We start from the raw sequence: 22,013 nt of genomic DNA on the forward strand, positions 1-22,013 counted from the left end.
TCCCAACAAAGGCACCAGTCAGGCTGATACGGTGAGAGATGTTGGCCAAGGTTTCCACTTCTAATTGCCATTAAAAACTTTACTGGGCGGGTCCTCATACAGGGTGTGGGCATGATTTGACACACTGTGATGTTTCCCTTGCGTTTGAAGAGCCTGCCAATATTCATTGTGGCAGGATTCACATGAAAGGAGAAATTAAAAGAAAATTCTAATGACACCCATTGCATTCACCATCTCCTCTAGCATATGACCAAGTGAAAATAATAATTTTAATAATAAAATAATAACAATAAATAAAAAATACCCTTGCGCAGGATGAATGAACACTGCTCGACAATCACCAGGTAAGATTGTTCTCTTCCTGTTGGCGAACACTTCAGTGGTCACGGGCATTTGGCCTCTGACCTTCGGGTAAACGTTCTCCAAGGCGGCCTTCACAACATGTGACAGCGCAGAGTCGCTGAACTGAAACTGATAGCCAAGTTCCGCACACAAGGACGGCCTCAACTGGGATCTTGGGTTCATGTCACACTATTTCATGTCACACCCGTGACTTGCCTGGGCTTGCAAAATCTCACTTACTGTCCTATCTGGAGAAAATACACATCTCTTTAACCTATGCTTAATAATATCTCCACTCATATTGTCTGTACCTTTAAGACCTGAATAGCTGTAAAGACTCGCATTCTAATCAGTACTGCGTCAACTGAGTGTGTGCCTTTATATGCCCTGTTTGTGATCAGAACTCCCCACTCACCTGACGAAGGAACAGTGTTCCGAAAGCTAGTGGCGTTTACTACCCAATAAACCTGTTGGACTTTAACCTGGTGTTGAGAGACTTCTTACTGTGTTTACCCCAATCCAACACCAGCATCTCCACATCATGACTAAATGGAAGTATAGGGAATTTGTCTCAGTGTCCAAGTTAACCAGACTTCCTCAACCAACGCCAGAAAGAAACTAAATTAGTTTGTCATCCATTACATTTGTGCACAAACTGGCGACAAATTTTACCCATATAAGTCACAACTTTTCTTCTAAGTTAATCAATATGAAGTGCTTGGAATATCCTAAAACTGTGAAAGATACTCCACCAATACCATTCTTCCTTTGACTTGCAAGCGAACAGCGTTTGATCTATTGAAATGTTGCAATTGCCAGAGGCTATCAAAAGTACATAACCCATTAAATATAGACTCCAATTAGAGAAAAAAAATTCTATAGTGTTTCATAACGCAGAATAGTACCCAAAGGTACGTATGGAAGGTTCCGTAAAGAACTTGTGCAAGGGCGTTGTGGGTTAAGGCACCACCAGCTGCACTACTAAACAACACAGATCAATCCCAGGTTTGATGCCCCATCTGTGTAGAACTTAAATCAATCCCAACAAAGGCACCAGTCAGGCTGATACGGTGAGAGATGTTGGCCAAGTTTCCACTTCTAATTGTCATTGAGAACTTTACTGGGCGGGTCCTTATACAGGGTGTGGGCATGATTTGACACACTGTGATGTTTCCCTTGCGTTTGAGCCTGCCAATGTTCATTGTGGTAGGATTCACATGAAAGGAGAAATTTAAAAGAAAATTCTAATTACACCCATTGCATTCACCATCTCCTCTAGCATATGACCAAGTGAAAATAATAATTGCTGTCACAGGCATGTGGCCCCGCAGAGAATGGAATTGGCTTGTAGCCAGACTGGAACACCACACAGGCAAGTTAACAAGGAAATTAAATCTCTTTCCTCCACATGAGAGTACAGGTATTCCAGACATGCAGATACACAACAAACCTTCAGGAGATGAATTCCAGGTTTCAAAATGAAAAGAAAAAGTATTTTTTGGGGACACAGACCATGACTGATAAAGTTACATGCTGCATATGCTGGACAAAGATGATTCAATAAAATACACAGAAGTTTACCCTCAGTACTCCTGATGGTCACAGTACATATCAAGGAATCAGTTCCTTCAACCGCCCGCACAAAGCATTCCTTCCTCCACACCTGAATGTAGCCGCAGGCCATTTAATCACAAATAAATCATAGCAAACCCTGATCCCATGCAAACATATACACACACACACAAAGTTGACCAAGATCAACTATTATACATCATCATCATCAGGGAGTTAAACCGTTTGGCCTGTTTTGTTTTATAGTTTCTGTGAAAGAAAACCTATGATCAGTTCATGAATTTTTGTCAGTGAGATTAAAAGGTGGAATTCCAGCCAACGCACTTCCTGTTTCGGCAATGGGGGATTAACGATATCCATCTGCATTTATGACAGCTCACCTACAAGGACAAACAGCTGGCTCACAGAAACAGAATACAAATCATACACATCCAAGTGTGTCATTGTCGGCAAAAGTACCATACATGTTATGATGTGACATAACATCAGTTGCTTCCACCATGCTTTAGCAAATGCGCCAACACACAAGCCAGGAACTTCCCAGATTCCCTTCATCAGGGTTCAGTTACATGATCAGCTGAGTCAAGTAGCTTCAAGCACATGGAAGAGAGAGGGTGAGTGAGAGCGTAAGCAAGAGAGATACTGAACAAGGCACCAATGAGTAACCGGTATTGAAAGGATTATGCCCAACAATGAGTGAACCTTCTTCAGAAAGGCAGAAAATGGGACAGATCTTGTTAACACTGTCCCTGCCATTCTGAAAATGCTGGTCTAGTTCTCTGTTGGTCATGGTGTAAATATTTAATGCACCATCTGTTGTTTTACAGGAATCAATGGAAGCACCAACTGTTTAGAAACAAGGAGCCTCATGAATCACATGTTATCACTCTACCTGTGCAGAATGGGCAAACCTTTCCAAAAAAATCCTTGGACGGATCACGGTGAAGTACCATCCGCTTATGGGTCCTTTCTACAAAAGGAAAATCTCTCTTAAGATGGAAGTGTCACTTGGAAAGGCAACATTTACTATGCATCCCTAATGACCCAGAGGTGGGCTAACGGGACTTACTGAACTGCAGCAATCCATTTCATGAAAGATACTGCCACCATGCCACTAGTGTTCTATGATTTTGACACAGCATCAAAAAAGTTTGGCAGCAGCCAAATAAGATGACAAGCAACCTCGAGTTGGGTGGTATTCCCATGTTCTTGCCCATGGGGTTGGTATCAAAAAAGCAATGACAGTTTGCACTGAACCATTGGCAGCCTGCAACATTGCAGACATCAAATACGAGACCAAATTACTAAGAGGGAAAAGAAATGGACAATGTCAAGGACATGAACACAATGGAACTTTTCCATTTTTAAATTAATTCCCCTGGAACCTCTCACTTGCCTCTCCTCAAAACTGAAAGCAGTACTTGCCAAGTCCCACAAAGAGCACTATACGGTCTCAGCCAAATTCATTCCATTCCTCTGCTAATCCTGCTCTACTGCTTCCAGCAATAACTGCACGTTCACTGTAACTCAGATCTCTTTCAGACATTTCCCCAGTCGGAGTACTGACTATACACATTTCACCCATTAATCGGCACTGAATTTCATTGGCCATGATTCTGGCCACTTGCAAACTTAGACTGATACGAAATAGAAAATGCTGGAAAGACTCAGCAAGTCTGAATATTCACCAACTCCCGCATCACGACAATCGTTATGCTTGACCCAATCTCATTCAGTACTTGGTGTATAATCGTCATCTTTCTTGGATGTTCATGGAAGACTATTCTACTGGAGTCTTCTCTAATGAACACATTTAAGAACTAATCATTTAGTATATTCACTCTCAGCTTGAAGCCTCAGGGAATTCTCAAATTATCTTCGATAACATGAATGCCACTAAAAATTTGTCATCACTCATTTCTACTCCTTTTTTAAATCCCGGTCTATTACCCTCGAGGTTTAATATTTTTATGTTTTGTACCAGCTCATAAATGCTTGCATTACACTAATCATCATATTCGTCTTAACTACTTAATAAATTCTCAACTATTCCATTGTCCTTCACAACTTCTCTTTGGTTTACTCCCACCCCATCTAGGCCAAACTCAGAAGTTCTTCCCACACAATCTTGACGATGGCTCTTTGCAGGATCAGCACATATCAGAGTCTCAAACTTCAGCTATTGGCTTTAGCCCTTGCATCATTAAAAATTTAACCAGATCAGTCCCCAGATTGCTATTATTGTCATGCTACTTGTGATTTCCAAGTTGAAATGGGAGTTATTTTTGACAGTATCTCTAAACACACTGGCTCAAATGACAAATCCACCACAGAGGAATTTGGTCAACGGACACCCATTAATGTTTCATTACCGTCCTGATTACAGATTCTGGACAAAATGGGCACTTCCAATTTATGTTTGGTTAGCCTTCCTACAGTAAACCTTTCCTATTTCTATTGCGTTGATAGTCTACAGCAGACTACTCCAGTTAATCATGCCCTTTGGGGAGCTTAGCTGGCAGAACTTGATTTTCTGGATCTGGTGACTGTGGGTTCAAGCCGTTGGAGCTCAGTGCAGCACTTCTTTAGGATATAAAGAAAGAGTTAGAGTTTCTTTGGGTGCCATGTCTATCCTTCCTGCTGCCCTTGTCCATCAAGATGATGATGGGTTCAAGTTTAGGAGGTGATGTAGTCAGCTGTTTTCACACAAGTGGAGTGGTGAAGAGTGACCAATGTCACTTCCCCACAGCAAACAGTGCACTCCTGTAATCTGGCTGCAATGAGGCGTTTCTGCACCAAATGACAGCAGCTGAAGAGGCTTCAAGTTTTAATTCAAGCAGACTACGAAATTTAATTAGGTGACTCCCATCAATGTTTCATTACAGTGCTGATCATGTTAAAGAGTGGAATTAAATAACTGGAATAAAACAAACTTTTTGAAATTCAATTTATACTGCACTTTGAATCCTCTGGAGTAGTGGGCGGCATGGTGGCACAGTGGTTAGCACTGCTGCCTCATAGCGCCAGGGACCCTGGATCACCGTCTGTGTGGAGTTTGCAAGTTCCCCCCGTGTCTGTATGGGTTTCCTCCAGGTGCTCCAGCTTTTTCCCCCACAGTCTGAAAGATGTGCTGGTTAGGTGCATTGATCCAAACAGGCACCAGTGTGGCAACTAGGGGAATTTCACAGTAACTTCATTGCAGTGTTAATGTAAGCCTTACTTGGGACTAATAAATAAAATAAACTTTAATTGCTGGGATTTTTGTTAGAGCCCAGGAGGATAATTCCAGTCACAGCACAGTAAATATTCAGAGTATCTCAATACATCGTAGAAATTGGGGCAGGCATTTAGCCTCTTGAGCCAGTTCTGCCATACAAAACTATCCTGGCCAAAACGCAACCAAATTCAATATCTCAGCCTCTGCTTTATATCCCCTAATATGTTCAAATGACAGGTATCAGATTGAAAATTGATCCAGCATTAATTGCCATTTGTGCAAAGAAGTTCTGAACTTCTGCAAGCATTCATTCGTGTTTTGTCATTTCACTTTTTACAGGTTTGGCTCTGACCTTCAGATGAGCCACGACCGCCAACCTCCCCCTCCCCCCGAGTCATAAGAACATAAGAAATAGGAACAGGAGTAGGCCATCTAGCCCTTCAAGCCTGCCCCGCCATTCAATAAGATCATGGCTGATCTGAAGTGGATCAGTTCCACTTTCCCGCTTTCTCCCCACAACCCTTAATTCCCTTGTCTATCAAAAACCTATCTACCCGTGACTTAAATATATTTAGCGAGGTAGCCTCCACCACTTCAACGGGCAGAGAATTCCAGAGATTCACCACCCTTTGAGGGAAGAAGTTCCTCCTCAACTCCGTTCTAAACTGCACCCCCCCCCTTATCTTGAGGCTGTGCCCTCTAGTCCCGCTGTCCTTTCTGAGCGGGAAGAATCTCTCTACCTCTACCCTATCCATCCCTTTCATTATCTTATACGTCTCTACAAGATTCCCCCTCACCCTTCTAAACTCCAACGAGTACAGACCCAGTCTATTTAGTCTCTCTTCATAGGCCAACCCCCTCATCTCCGGTATCAGCCTCGTGAGCCTCCTCTGCACTCCCTCCAAGGCCAAAATATCCTTGCGCAAGTGCGGCAACCAAAACTGCACACAGTACTCCAGCTGCGTCCTCACCAGTGCCCTGTACAGTTGCAGCAAGACCTCCCTTTTATATTCTATCCCCCTCGCTATAAAAGCCAGCATCCCATTCGCCTTCTTGATCACCTGCTGCACCTGCAGACTGGGTTTCTGCGACTCATGCACAAGGACCCCCAGGTCCCTCTGCACCGTAGCATGCTGCAGCTTTTCGCCCTTTAAATAGTAATCCCTCCTACTATTATTTCTGCCCAAGTGGATAACGTCACACTTGCTAACATTGTACTCCATCTGCCAGGCCCTCACCCACTTGCTCAGCCTATCCAGATCCCTCTGCAGACTTTCCACACCCTCCACACAATTTGCTTTTCCACTCATCTTTGTGTCATCAGCAAATTTCGTCACCCTACACTCAGCCCCCTCCTCCAGATCATCTATATAAATGGTAAATAGCTGAGGGCCCAGCACCGATCCCTGCGGCACTCCAGTAGTCACCAACCGCCAATCAGAATAGCATCCATTGATACCAACTCTCTGCCTCCTATTAGACAATCAATCCTCTATCCACGCTAACACCTTACCCCCAACTCCATGCCCCCTAACCTTCTGAAGCAACCTTTTGTGAGGCACCTTATCAAATGCCTTTTGAAAAATCGAGAAACACTACATCCACCGGTTCCCCTCTGTCTACTGCACTAGTCACATCCTCATAGAAATCCAATAAATTCGTCAAACACGACTTCCCCTTAACGAATCTGTGCTGCGTCTGCTCTATCAAACCATTCTTTTCTAGGTGTCCATTTCTTCTTTGAAGACGGATTCAAGCATTTTTCCAACTACAGACGTTAAACTAACCAGCCTCTAATTCCCTGTCTTTTGCCTGCTACCTTTTTCAAACAGCGGCGTAACATTAGCCGTTTTTCCAATCTTCCGGCACTTCCCCGGAATCCAGCGAAGTTTGGTAAATAATCACTAAGGCGTCTACTATCAGCTCTGCCATTTCCTTCAGAACCCTGGGATGCATTCCATCCGGTCCTGGGGACCTGTCCACCATCAGTCCCGTTAGTCAAAGATTCTTAGCCAGCAAGAATTATTTCCTTCTGTCTACCATATCCACTACCCTTGGTATCTTGAACTCCAGTTAAATCAAACAATCTTAGGAACACAAACCCAGTTTGTTTATCTCTCCTCTTAACTGATGCTTTGGGGAATATAATAAATTGAAGTTGTAGTTCCTTCAAGGCCAATATCTCCTTCCGAAGAAGTGATGCCCAAAGCTGTTCACAGTATTCTAGGTATGGTCTAACTAGGGATTTACACAAATGAAACATGACTTCTATCCCCTTGTGTTCTAGTCCTCTTACAAACCACCATTCAGTCAGCCATTTGATTTTGTTTGTACCTGTTCACAATAGTGATTATGTACCTGGACTCCCTATTCTCTTTGGTCTTCCATTCAGTGTTTGACCTTTCGAAAGCACCCCAGGTTCAAAGTTGACGATCACACATTTGTCTCCATTTAAATCCACCAAAAACACTCTTCTGCTTGTTCTCTGCTACTAACACTTGGTTGCCATTTTGTGCTTCCCTCTACACCAGCTGGCCATCATAATGCCATCCAAATTTGCTGATGGCAGAGATAAACTGGAAAAAGTGCAAGGAAGATTTAGAAAGATGTTGCCAGGAATAGGGCTTGAGTTACAGGGAGCAGTTGGCTAGGCTAGGGCTTTATTCCATGGAGCGTAGAAGAATGAGAGGAGACGTGTGAAAAACCCTGAGGGGCATAGATAGGATCAACACATCGTCTTTTTCCCAGGGTAGGGGATTTGAAAACTACAGGGCATAGATTGAAGATGAGAAGGAAAATATTTAAAAAGGGACTTGAAGGGCAACTTCTTCACACAGAGGGTGATGCATATATGAAATGAGCTGCCAGAGGAGGTGGTTGAGGCAGGTACAATAGCAACATTTAAAAAGTATTTGGATAACTATATGGACAGGAAATGATTAGAGGGATATGGGCCAAATGCAGGCAATAGGATTAGCTGGGAGAGCACCATGATCGACATGGACCAGTTGGGTCAAAGAGCCTGTTTCCCTGCAGTATTGCTCTATGACTCTATGTCACTTTCAACCCCATCACCAGAAGTATTTAGTAAAGATGAATAGTTGAGGTGCTACACAGATTTCCATGGGACACTATTAATCACATCCTGCTAATTAGAGTGCCCACATTCAAGTATTTCAGACCCCATGGTTAACTGTAGAGTCATAACTTCCTGACCTTCAATATCAAGCTAATTAGTCTACAATTCCCAGTTTACCTCAAACACCTTTATTAAATAGAGTGACATGCTTAAATTTTCCAAATCACATGAACTTTGCAAGAACATTCGAAATATCCTTACCTACTAACTGCCAGGAATATTTAACAATTCGTGCAGAATGAGACAAACTTTATAGCTAAAAGCTTTGAGTAAATTACACATCTACCCTAAGGCCGTGAAGCAAAGCAAAGCAATAAAGATATTTACATTCTCTGACGAGAACAAATCCTCCACCAAAGAGCCCGAGGCAAGCAGCTTCATTGCTAATTTAGCACAGATCTATGAAACGTGGCAACTTCCAGAAACTTTCAAAACACCCAAAAATCACAACATAAGTAAACAAACACAACTGTTGGTGTTCATAGAATCCCTCCAGTGCAGAAGAAGGCCATTCAGCCCATCAAGTCTGCACCAACCACAATCCCACCCAAGCCCTATTCCAATAACCCCATGCTTTTACCCTAGCTAGGTCCTCTGACTCTAAGGGGCAATTTAGCACAGCCAATCCACCTAACCCACACATCTTCGGACTGCGGGAGGAAACCTGCACAGACATGGGGAGAACATGAAAGCTCCACACAGACAGTGACCCAAGCCGGAATCAAACCCAGGTTCCTGGCACTGTGAGGCAGCAGTGCTAACCTCTGTGCCATCGTGCCACCCTGAAGGATAAATACTGCTGGTTTCCAAATTACACATCCCATAGCTAGTGCAGCCCTGCTCCAAGACTGACAAATTTCCCAAATCCCATCACACGGATGAACTGTAGCACGAAGGAGCTGTTTTCATATTAAATTAGTGGGTTCCTGAGCACAGGTTTTATGTACCCCGCAGCAGTGCTAAACCTGCTTGGGCTCCTGAACAAGTTACTTTGCTGCTGCTGTCATTGCACAAGGCTCATGCTCCAGAAAGCAGCTGTATAAATAAGCAACATCGGCAATTTCTGATACAATAATAATGTGTGTGGCAAAAGACTTGCCAACAGAGCAGTCAACATCACATTTAACAAATTGGTGCAGGTGACTGCAAATCTCCCAGCACCCCTTTCCAATGAGATAAAGGAATTAATGCTTAAAGATCAAATATGATTGCTACAAGCTAGCATTAATAGATTCTGTACAGTTCACACAATTTGCAAATCTAAGACTACCTCTCTAGTGACAATTACACATGGAAGGCAAAAAAGATATAGCTTTGCACAATGCCTTGCTGAAACCTCAATACATCTACTGGAATTTTATTGAAGCTTATTTATTAGTGTTACAAGTAGGTCTACATTAACACTGCAACGAAGTTATTGTGAAAGTCCCCTAGTCACCGCATTCCGGCACACTGCAGGAGAATTTAACATGACCAACGCACCCCAACCAGCACATCTTTCGGACTATGGGAGGAAACCCACATAGACAAAGGGAGAACGTGCAAACACCACGCAGACAGCAACCCAAGCTGGGAATCAAACACGGGTCCCCGGCGCTGTGAGGCAGCAATGCTAACCACTCTGCCATCCATAGGATATAATACATTCAGAAACACATTTAAATTGGAGCAAAGAAACTAGCTTTTCGCTTGCACCTCACCAGCAGTTAGTTAACTTAGAACCGGATGATAAAAGATGCTGACCAGAGCATGTGATGCACCAAGCTGTGACTTGAGAAGTCACGCACTAATCGTTGAATGTCCCCACAACTCCCCCCAAACTTCTCACCCTGTATTCTGGAGCCCGAAGAAAATTCAGCCTCAACTTTGTCAGCCACATCACAAGACCCCCACAGAAAACACAAGCAATACACTAACTCCACAAATTGTGGCGATGATGGACAAAATGTATTATGAATAACTCCTGTGGAGCCAACAGAACAAGTTGTCAGAAATGATGAGACATGTGATCAGATCACATCTTGGATATGTTCTAGTCAGGAAGGCACGAGGCAAATGATTTATAGGAGGAAGCACAAGGTTGATTCTGAACATCAGCGTTACGAAGCAAAGCTGAAGAAACTCCTGCTTTTCAGCCTTGAAAAGCAAGTGACCGAGACAAAAAAAGATAAATCCAAAATGCTGCTTTAAACAGAACTAAAATAAATTTAAGGTTGATGGCAGGAAGTTCATAGAATCCCTATAGTGCAGAAGGCGGCCATTCAGCCCACTGAGTCTGCACTGGCCACAATCCCACACAGATCCTATTCCCATAACCCCATGCATTTACCCTGGCTATTCCCAGACACTAAGGGGCAATTTTGCAAGGCCAATCCACCTAACCCATACATCTTTGGGCTGTGGGAGGAAACCCACGCAGACACAGGGAGAACACATAAACTTCACACAGAGAGTAACCCAAGCTAGGAATTGAACCCCGGTCCCTGACACTGTGAGGCAGCAGTGCTAATCACTGTGCTACCCCATTCTTCACAAACAAAAAGATCAACGTACAGAACAGGCATCTAGTACTGGAGGGGCAAACTCTGGAATCATTTGAACATGCGGACGAGCAAATTGTTAAGGCCTTTGCAAACAGCTAGGTTATGTGCCTTTTATTCACACAATGCTTCCATGGATACACATGCACACTGCACAACCTTGTCAAGCAAGTGCTTCGTAAATAGTAGTCTAGCAAACTCTAGTCTATGTTCTCTGTCCTCGTACTCCTGATGTGGATATGCCGGCGTTGGACTGGCATCATACTCCAGCAGGGACAACCCCCAAAAGCAGTTGTTCAATCTGCAAATCATGATTCATTCATGCACCAGAAACTGCCTATACAAGGACAGCGTGTTCTGTACATAGTGTAAATAAGGTGCCCCTCCGTTGTTATTTCAAGCACCACCACCCTCTCCACTGTTTAATACAGCCGGTCTTGGCAAAAACACAAAAAAATACATGAGCCATGGAGCAACGCACAGAAATGCCATTCTTTTCAGAAGCAAATACTTTTGGGCAGCTTTTTGATAAAGCCTCACGCTACTGCCAGATGCAACTATTTTTTCCACTCAGGCCACTGCAGGCATGTTTTCTGGAGCAATTTACAGGAATTTGGGCAGGACAGTGCAGGGCAGAAAGAGGATAGGTAAGGGAGCAAAAAAGGAAAGATCTCATCAAGATGAGCAATTAATTCATACCAAGTGAAAAACAAGACACGCAGAAACCCCAGATTTGTATTTTGAACAGTCTGCATCAAGGAGTAAATACATGTCTGGCATTACATAGGGATTTAGCGTCTTGCACTGTTATTAGCTTCTTAAAGGAGACAATCTAAATATCTGTCTTACTCCATTCCTGCTTCAGCAGCATCCCATAGTTTATCGTGCTGGTGATCAGAGCAGACAGAGCAGTAGTTCCAGAGGCTTCAGATAAAGAGTCTCAGTGAACCCAAGTTTTGTGATAATTAACATTCTTCTGCAACAGACATCTAGCTGTGGCTTGCAAAGCTCTGGAAATGGAAGCAAATAAGCCTTCAACATTTCAATTACTAAATGAAAGAGTCATCAGAACCAATGAACTTGACCCAGGCAGCATTTTCTCGTTTTAAATATTTCCTGTCTTAGAATCAAAGCTGCTGTTTAAACATCTCAGCTCCAGTATGGCCTGACTCTGTACATGATATAGCAAGTGGTGTGAATCTGATATTAACTGGCAACTTCAAACGTTATTTTTACGAACCATCTTTTTCTAAAGGTTGCGGACTCTCAGAATGCTCTTCAATACTTGACATTGTTATCATACCCCAAATCCATGCCTAACTCTCCCATACACAAATCAGGTTTTTGCCCTTACCACAGCTCTGTAATTTCAATTGGGGACATTGCAATGTCATCCACAATGAATGCTGTGACCATCACTATGCCTCTGGACCTCCCGACAACCTTCTGACATACAGTCAACCACTGCGTCCTTCTCCAACCCTCCACTCTAATGCCCAGTTCAGTGGGACAGCCCTCACCCCTACCTAACCAATCAGAGCCAGAAAATCTCCAGCAATGGCTTCTCTTCCTGCCTCAATAGAATTCCTTTGGACAAGTCCAGAAGTAATGATATTTGACTTGCCTTCAGTGACATAATGCTCCTTGATGTTATCCAAAGGTGTAGGGTCAGTTTTCCATAAGACCATAAGATATAAGAGCAGAACTAGGCTATTCTGCCCATTGAGTTCGCTCTGCCAATTATGGCTGATATGATTCTCATCCCCAATCTCCTGTCTTCTTCCTATAGCACTTGATCCACTTATTGATCAAGAGCCCATCTATCCCTGTCTTAAAGATACTCAATGACCTGGCCTCCACAGCCTTCAGTGGCAGTGAGTTCCACAGATTCACCACCCTCTGGCTAAAGAAATTCCTCTTCATCTCAGTTTTAAAAGAGCATCCCTTCACTCTGAGGTTGTGCCCTTGAGTTCTCATCTCTCCGACTACTGGAGATATCCTCTCTATGTCCACTCTATCTAGGCCTCTCAGTATTCTCTAAGTTTCAATTAGGTCCCCCCTCATTCTTCTAAATTCCACTGCACATAAGCACAGAGTCCTCAACTGTTCCTTCTATGATACTAACACAATCCAGTTCGACCTCAGAGTCTCACTATTTCCATTGTCTCTATGCCATTAGTTTTGCCCACCACTGGAAACACCCATTCTTACTTCTGTTCTCCTCTCCAACTGATTCAGACAGTTCGCAGCCACAGCATCTGTTCAGCTGTGCTTTGAACTCCACATCCTCTCATCAACGACCACCTGCATTCCATTGCCCTGCCCTCACTGCTGCCATTCATGCATTACTCACGTCCAGCCTCAACTATTTCAATGCTTTCCTGAATGGCCGCTAAACAGATGTTCATCCAAAATTCTCTTTCCTGCAATCTACCCTGGACCAACTCTTTTGGACCATGATTTATGGAATCCCTACAGTGGAGAAGTAGGCCATTTAGCCCATCAAGTCTGCACCAACCCTCAGAAAGAGGACTCTACCTGGGCCATTCCCCCATCCTACTTCATGACTCAGTGCATTAACCATGGCCGATCCAGCTAACCTGCACATCTTTGGACTGTAGAGGAAACCCATGCAGATACAAGAGCATGTGAACTCCATGCAAACGCCACACAGACACCCAAGGCCAGAACTGAACCTGGATTTTTGGCACTGTGAGGCAGCAGTACTAATCACTGTGCCACTGTGTCACAGTAAGAAGTCTCACAGCACCAGGTTAAAGTCCAACAGGTTTATTAGGTAGTAAATGACACTAGCTTTCAGAACACAGTTCCTTCGTCAAGTGAGTGGAGAGTTCTGATCACAAACAGAACATATAAAAGACACACACAGTTTACAGAACATTGATTAGAATGCGAGTCTTTACAGCTGATCTACTATTCAAGTCTTAAAGGTGCAGACAATGTGAGTGGAGATAGCATTAAGCGCAGGTTAAAGAGATGTGTATTGTCTCCAGACAGGACAGTAAGTGAAATGTTGCAAGTTCAGCAAATCATGGGGGTTACAGATAGTGTGACATGAATCCAAGGTCCCAGTTAAGGCCGTCCTCGTGTGCGGAACTTGGCTATCAGTTTCTGCTCAGCGACTCTGCGCTGTCGTATGTCGTGAAGGCCACCTTGGAGGATGTTTACCTGAAGATCAGAGGCCGAATGCCCATGATCGCTGAAGTGTTCACCAACAGGAAGGGGACAGTCTTGCCTGGTGATTGTCAAGCAGCGTTCATTCATCCGTTGTCGTAGCGTCTGCGTGGTCTCCCCAATGTCCCATGCCTCGGGACATCCTTTCCTGCAGTGTATTGGGTAGGCAACGTTGGCCGAGTTGCAAGAGTATGTGCCATGTACCTGGAGACCACTGTGTCCCGCAGACTCAGCACCAAATGTTTAAATCATGCCAGAGGGGGGATAAATAAAAGACTGATAAAACAATTTTGTGAATTAGTTTTAAACAAAATGTTTGTTTCCTGACATACCTCCAGATGGCATTTCATTACCATTTCTGATTGGAGAGCAAGAACAAAATGTAACAGTACCAACTCGAGCCTGACCAATACTCCACTGTACACAGAACGCAAATGAAAGCCTAGAAGCATTTGGAGCAACAAGCCTTCCATTGCAAAAACACAAGAAGTAAAAGCAAGAGGAGAATATATGAGCCTCCAGACTATATTGCAAGAATCACTATCACAAATTGCTGTCAATTCTCAAACAGCCCTGAACATCCAGCCTGAAATAGGATTCTTCACATCTAGTCTAAACAACAATACTTGCAACGGTGGTTGAGCAAAGCCCAAGTGGTTTATAACCTGTAGAGAGATTCTGGCCTGGAAATCACTACTTCAAATACAATGGTTTTAAAGTCTAAGTCGAATTTACTTCTCATGTTCCTGCATTCAATATCATTAATTCATCTGAAGATTTATAATAGTGGATCAATTAACCAACAGATTTTGTGTCGATCACAAATTTTCCAGTCAAATAAAAACTGAATACAAAATACAATGAAAATGAGAAGAAATCTCTTTCTGCAATCTATAGTTTTCATTCCAAGCCTAAGCCAGTTTTACCCTGCTTCTCTGACTGATACACGTCAACCCTGCCTGTTCAGACACTCACTGTGATTGACCCACAACACAAGCCAACATCCTGGATCTCTCTTTCAAATGTAAATGTTTTAATAGCTTATCCTTGAGATATCATTTCAGCTTTCTGCAGCACTTCAGCATGTTGGGCAGGCAACCTTGCTATGAAGTTCTAAGTGCACGATAATCCAAGTATTGTCACGTAGAGCAAAAAGATTGTTAGCCCCACAAATCAAATTAGACTTCACTGCTGTAACTTGTATGGTTTGTACATGCTCCAAAATGTGTTTTCTTGCTTTTTACAAGACCGACAGACACCCAGTGCAACAAGATTTCTAAAAATGCATGACACTCAAACCTCACAGACATCTCCCATCACCGACAGTCAGTGTAATCACACAGATCCTTGCATTCAAAGAACCAAGTTTATCTTCATAAAATCAGTTTGAAATTTGTTTACATTGTTAAGGAAGGTATCAGATCATGTTGGTCTTCAAGAAAGCACATTTTGGAGCATGTACAAATCACACATAGCAAGGTTGCCTGCCCAGTGAGCTGGAGTACTGCAGAAAACTGAAATGATACCTCAAGGATAAGCTATTAAAACATTTACGTTCCTTGCACAATATTTAGTAGACAGTGCTGTGCTGGATGTAATGTGATGGTTTCCCTTTCTTCACCAACACTATTCTGAAGGCAGTGTTTTACCCAGATGCAATTGGGGAAGTGGCAACAGCCCTCCACCATGTCACCCAGGCTGTTATTCTGACCAGCATTTATTAACTGCCCTCAAAAAGATGGTAGGGTATCACCTTATTGAAATACTACTGTCCACATGACCTATAGCGTGAGTCCCAGAAACTTAACCAAGGATAATGGAAGAAGTGATACAATTCCACGTCAGGATGGTGAGTGATTTGGAGGAGGATCTGTACTCCCGTATGTCTGCCGCTGTTGTTCTTCTCGGTGATCTTGCTCACAGGTTTGGAAGGTTCAGCTGATGCAGGCTTGGTGAATGTTGCAGTGCATCGTGAAGATAGTACATAGTGTGGTACACCACATTCCTGTGGCAGAGTGAACATTTAAAATACGGCAGTCAGGATGCCAAACAAGAAACATTTCCCCTTGGCGGAGGGATCAATGACTAGGGGGCATAGACTTAAGGATTGAGAGAGTTTGGAACTCACTATCTGAAAGGGTGGTAGAAGTAGAGACCCTGATAACATTTATGAAGTAATTAGATTTGCAGGTGCAATGCCAAGTGCTGGAAATGGGGTTAGAATAATTAGGTGGTTTGTGTTTGACCAGCGCAGATGCAATGAGCCAAATGGCCCTTTTCTGTACTGTATACCTCTATGACTCAAGTGGGCTTCTCTAGCTTAGATGGTGTTACGTTTTTCAGTGTTATTAAAGCAGCATTCATCTAAGCAAGTGGACAGCACTCCATCACCCTTCTGACTTTAGATATTGGGAAGGGTTTTGGGAGTAGTTTTCTGGACAAATTGATGCTGCATGAGGAGGAGGACAATCCTGAACAACCCTGCCATGAAACTGCTGCATTCACTGATTGATCTCTCTATAAAAAGCAGAGAGGCATTTCCAACTGTTTTCTCTTTCCAGTGATCCCTGCTGGAAATGAATTACAAATACCAAACAAGGTGGTCAAGCTACAATTATCCCCATAGTCAGTTACGCCACTGACACCCTTGTCCAAATGCACAAGATGGCCTTGGGTTACAGCTGCCCAAAAAAAACTCCCCGGGATGGGAAAGGAAAGAAATCCAGACAATGCAAAACAAAAACGAGCTACAGCATTCCATCTGAAACTTCTATAAGAACACCACAACCGTTCACTCTCAAATACTGTATTGCTAAAGACATCAAGGCTACCGATCTGCCCCAAGCTCTGCCCTCACCCATCTGCGCAACCCCCCAGCCCTGCCCTCACCCATACCCCACCCCAGCACAGCCTTGCCCTCACCCACCTACCTAACTGCCAGCCCAATTCTCAGCAACCCTCCTTCCCAGCGCTCCTTCCCAGCCCAGTGCTCACCACTGTCCCCCCACCCATCGACTCCCAGTCCTGCCTTCACTTACCACCCCCCCAGTCCTACCCTCATCCACCGATGCTTGCTCACGCTCACTCACCCCATCGATTCTGCCCACATTCCCCCAACCTCAGGCCACCCTGGCCCTTCCCACACTCACCCCCCACAGCCCACCCTGGCCCTGCTCACACCCACCCAACCCACCTGCTCCCCCAATCCTGCCCTCACCCAGCATCCAGCCCTGTCATCGTCCACCCACCCACTCTACCCACTGACACTGCCCATCCTGCTCATGGCCACCCACCCCACCAACCCTGCCCATATCCCTCCACCTCTGCCCACACCCACCCACAGGCCCTACCCACACCCTCCAACGCCCAGCTCTGCCCACACCCTCACTCTGCCCACATCCCGACTCTGCCTCCAACTATGTCCTCACCCGCCCCAGACTGCTTTTAATTACAGATTTAGCAATAACAGAATCAGTTCCTGAAACACTGCTGCACAGTAATGGTATTGAACGTGAACTCGCTGGAAGAGATTTCTCACGAGCTGAGCAGGGTCTGTATTGAGGCTGCACTCTGAGGGGGAATGACAAGGAGTTTAGCTGCGGCTGATGCCAGTCACACACCAAAGGGCAGTAGGGCCCGGCCTGGCCCGGGCAGCCCCCAGACTGACAGCCGCCTGCCCCTCTCCCCCTCCCTCGTAGCCCCCCGGGGCCGGGAACTCCTCACCTGGCCGCGCTCGAAGTTTTCCCTCTCCGCCTCCAGGCTGTTGCCCGGGCGGGCCCGCAGTAGCTGGGCCGGCACCTGCTTGACGGAGCTGGTCATCTTGTCCATGTCTGCCCGCCGGCTCCGGATCCCGCTCTCGGCCCCTCAGCCCCGCTGACACTGACCCGCCCACCCCCTCACTCCCATTGGCTGCCGCCACCACACCGCTCACACCTATTGGACAGCAGCAGCCTCCAACTCCATTTCTATTGGTCATTAATCCGTCAATCAACACGGGGCCACCTGACCCCGCCTTTCATTGGCTGGAAAGTTAGCCCTCTCCGAGCTTATTGGTCAATCACTCCTCCCAATATCATTGGCTCAAAGTTAATCCCCTCTTCCAGTTCATTGGTTACAAAAGTTAGACCAAGTCAGTTTCAGCATTGATTTATTTTTGTCGCATGTATGGGGATACAGTGAAAAGTATTGTTTCTTGCACCCTATACAAAGCATACCGTTCATAGAGTACACAGGAGAGACGGATTTGATTTCAGTTATTATTGTCACATGTATTGCGATACAGTGAAAAGTATTGTACAAAGCATACCGCTCATTGAGTACACAGGGGAGAAGGATTTGATTTGATTTATTATTGTCATATGTATTGGCAAACAGTGAAAAGTATTGTTTCTTGCACCCTATACAGAGCATACCATTCATAGAGTACACAGGGGATTAGAATTTGGTTTGATTTATTAGTGTCACATGTATGGGGATACAGTAAAAAGTATTGTTTCTTGCACCCTATACAAAGTGTACTGTTCATAGAGTACACAGAGGAGAAGGATTTGATTTATTTTTGTCACATGTATTGGCAAATAGTGAAAAGTATTGTTTCTTGCACCCTGTACAGACAAAGCATAAAGTTCCTAGGACAGGATGAAAGGAAAGAGTGCAGAATGTGGTATTGCAAGGGACGAGAAAGATCAGCTTCATGGCATACCAATGAATAATGGTATGCATATTAACATGTATACCAATCACTGGGGCACCCCAGACTTTATGCCAGATTTTTAAATTCTATTTTGAAACCCATCCATTTTTTAAAAATTGTCTGAAACAGACAAAATTTCCTCTTCCCATCATTAAAGGAATGGAAGTGAAGGAAACTGCAAACTTGCTGGGAGCATTGCCCTGCACCAGTGAATCCCCACACCCAGGTTGGCATCAGCACTGCAGATCTGCCTCATGGGTAAGTATTGGCATTGCTCACTGTTTTTTTTAAACTGAATGGAGGCAAGCCAAGATTTCCACACAAATTTCCCTTTTTCACCAGATTGTTTTGAAGGAGAATTGCAACAAGCACACAAGAAATAGGAGCAGAATTATGCCATTCAATAAGATCACCGCTGAACTTGGACATCAACTCTACTTTCCCCATTTTATTCCCAGGCAGATCATCAGGGTTGAGGATGACTTGGTTCCACTCCAGTTCGGAGATGGTGAAGAACAATGCACAGTCTGCAGATCACATGCAGGGAAGGAGATACTCAGAAGGTCTGTTTTTAAGCTCTTTGATGCCTTGACCCCACCTCTGCTTGCTCCTGACAAAGTGTTTCAGTGTGTGAGGAAGGGGATTCTAGATTTACAAGCAGAGTCATAGGCAGATTCTTAGATTTAGTCGCTGATGGGATGGAAAGAGTTCAAACGACAACCAGATAATGTTAACAGTTTGCTCATATGTGAATGCTAAACACCATTAAAAGAAACAAAAGATGATTTTAATGTTGAATGATAATATTGTATTAATATAAAAAGTTTAAAATATTCACCACAGCCAATGTACAAATATTGCAGACTTTAGAAGTTCAAAATTTCAGAATTGAAAGTTTTTTAGTCAGCAGAAAATATAATGAAGTTTCAGACTCAGGCCAAATGTTGAAACATTTAATATTAAAATGTAAAAGTTCCATTGTCAGGACATGGTATCAACTCTAAGGCCCAGAGCAAGTGCTACCTATTGTTCTGGTAGTATGCCAGTGAGAAAGGTATCTGAGTGAAAGCATCCATAGAGAGACATAGGAACAAGGAAGTTAACCATGTCAGGGGGAAGATATTCATTTTTGAGTTAACAAATGAAAGATCATCGAGTCAAGCAGTGTTTTGCAATTGGCTGAGGTGTCTGTCATGTGTTGGACTGACATATTAGGGTGAAATGAAATCAAGTCTAAGCTAATTAGAAGGAATACCTTGGATATCAGAAAGATATAATTGTAATGAATTTTGGCTGAGTGCCTAAGATCTCTGGAGAGGTCTTTAGTACCAACCAGTGTTATTTGACCCTTCAAAAGACTCCCATGGCAGAGGGTAATTCTTGTATGTCTTTTACATTTTTAAAAATAAGAACATAAGAACATAAGAAATAGGAGCAGGAGTAGGCCATCTAGCCCTTCGAGCCTGCCCCGCCATTCAATAAGATCATGGCTGATCTGAAGTGGATCAGTTCCACTTACCCGCCTGCTCCCCATAACCCTTAATTCCCTTATCAATCTATCTATCTATCTATCTAAATCTATCTAAAAATAAATTTTATTCATGTCTTAAAACTAAAACGTATTGCCTTATTGAAATCAATTTAAGTTTCTTAAATTTTTAAGAGAACCAAGCTGCCAACAGAGAAAACCCCACAACACTGTGTTCAGTGCCTTCCTGAATGAACATTCTTCATTTTGGTCCAGGCTTAATGTTGAATACTTGCTGATGCTGCAGAACTAGCTTTTCAGAATATGAAAAGGTATAATACATTGGCACCCAGAATTGTCTGAAGGGATAGGATGTTGTCTGTACACTGTATTAGCAGAGAAAACAAAACATGCACACAATTGCAAAGAACAATAAAACAAGCTCCAGGAGTAGAGTGAGACAATTGAACTGTAGCTATATTATACATCTGTGACTAGAATTTATCAATGGCTAGTTTTCTTCACAATAGTGAATATATTGCTCAGGCTGGTAGAACAAAATGTCAAATTAGTATGCTAGCCATGGTTGGAAGTGCTGATAAATACTTCATTTTGTTATTTCTTTCCGCACAGAAGCACAATTAAAGAATCTTTTTCAACTGGTAAGCATATTCTAGTCTGTCGTAATACATCTGAAATATCCTCATTACCTCTCATTTTCGATCCACATCCAGCAAAGTCTTGGATAATGTTGAGTTGCCACGACTGAACTGCAACATCTTTGAATAGGCACCTCTTATCAATGTGAAATGATTGACCGTGCTATGTATAGCAGTGTGAGATAACTGGCTCTGAGTCTCACGACATAAGGAGATTTCTTCCAACTGTTGTCACTTTCTTCATAAAATCAAATGGATTGGGTAATTAAACTAGTGAGGGAGTGGAAGAAAGAAGGGCATTGGTATAGAAACAAGAGTTAGATGCTGGAAAATATTTTCACTGAATCAACTATCTATGGACTTATACTACGATAACAACAGAAGTGCTTTGGGACGTCATTAAGATTGTGATAGTGCCATTGGGAAAATCACTGTCTAAGGCCTTTTAGCCACAGTGCACAGAGAGGCTGGAAATTGTAACTGTGTGGAATGCTTCAGGCTCTGCACCTGACCTGGAATGTACAATGTGAATATGAAAAGTATTGCAATTATACTGAGGGAATTCAAGAGTTCCATCTTCCATTTGAAATGTTTTGCGATGTACTTTACAAATTTTTATGAATGAAGTCTGTTTTTAGGGGGAAAGAAATCAAATTTTATTTTAAGATTTTGCTAAGCAAGGCTTCATTACAAATTATAGCAGATGTTTCTGTTTGGAAAAATATTAGTCAAATAGTGTTATTGAGAACAAGCATTGAAGTCTCTTGGAATTTGCTGGACTGCCTTCAAGAACCAGAGCAATTGCCTGGATTCTCTTGACTGATCTTCATTTCCCACAGCTGCTGGATCTTTTATTTATGGTATGTTGCCTTCCTTGTGCACTCTGAAGTCTCACAAACAGCCTTCTTAATAGTTTTTAAATGCCTTTTTAAAATGGATCACACATCCAGCAGAATCACTGCAATGGCATCCTGTCTAGATGTTCAGCTGTACATTACTTCGAACTTCCAGGACATTCCTGTCAGAATTATAAAAGGAGCAAAATTAACTGATATTTACTTTTATTATATTAATGTATTTCATTTCATGCCTAATTGGTGCATTACAAACAAATGGCTAAAATTCTTCCTGTAATGTAATTTTTGTGGACCAATTACTCTTCAGCATGGATGCAGACCATTGTCTACA

The 22,013-nt window shown here is 43.3% G+C and overlaps 1 protein-coding gene and 1 long non-coding RNA gene across 2 annotated transcripts in view; both read right to left on the reverse strand.

Annotated features, from left to right (window-relative positions):
• hip1 (huntingtin interacting protein 1) overlaps positions 1 to 17,872 on the reverse strand; it is a 249,818-nt gene extending 231,946 nt beyond the window's left edge. The window contains exon 1 of the mRNA XM_080210991.1: positions 17,729 to 17,872. Within this exon, the coding sequence (XP_080067117.1) occupies positions 17,729 to 17,833 (105 nt within the window). The 5' untranslated portion in view covers positions 17,834 to 17,872. The remainder of the gene's footprint in view (positions 1 to 17,728) is intronic.
• Positions 17,873 to 21,473: 3,601 nt separating this feature from the next.
• Positions 21,474 to 22,013, reverse strand: part of LOC145357506 (uncharacterized) — a 50,391-nt gene continuing 49,851 nt past the window's right edge. The window contains exon 3 of the long non-coding RNA XR_013889300.1: positions 21,474 to 21,843. This is a non-coding gene — a long non-coding RNA (uncharacterized LOC145357506). The remainder of the gene's footprint in view (positions 21,844 to 22,013) is intronic.

Source organism: Carcharhinus amblyrhynchos, chromosome 23, assembly GCF_965287045.1.
Source record: "Carcharhinus amblyrhynchos chromosome 23, sCarAmb.v2.hapA, whole genome shotgun sequence".
Lineage (NCBI taxonomy): Eukaryota > Metazoa > Chordata > Chondrichthyes > Carcharhiniformes > Carcharhinidae > Carcharhinus > Carcharhinus amblyrhynchos.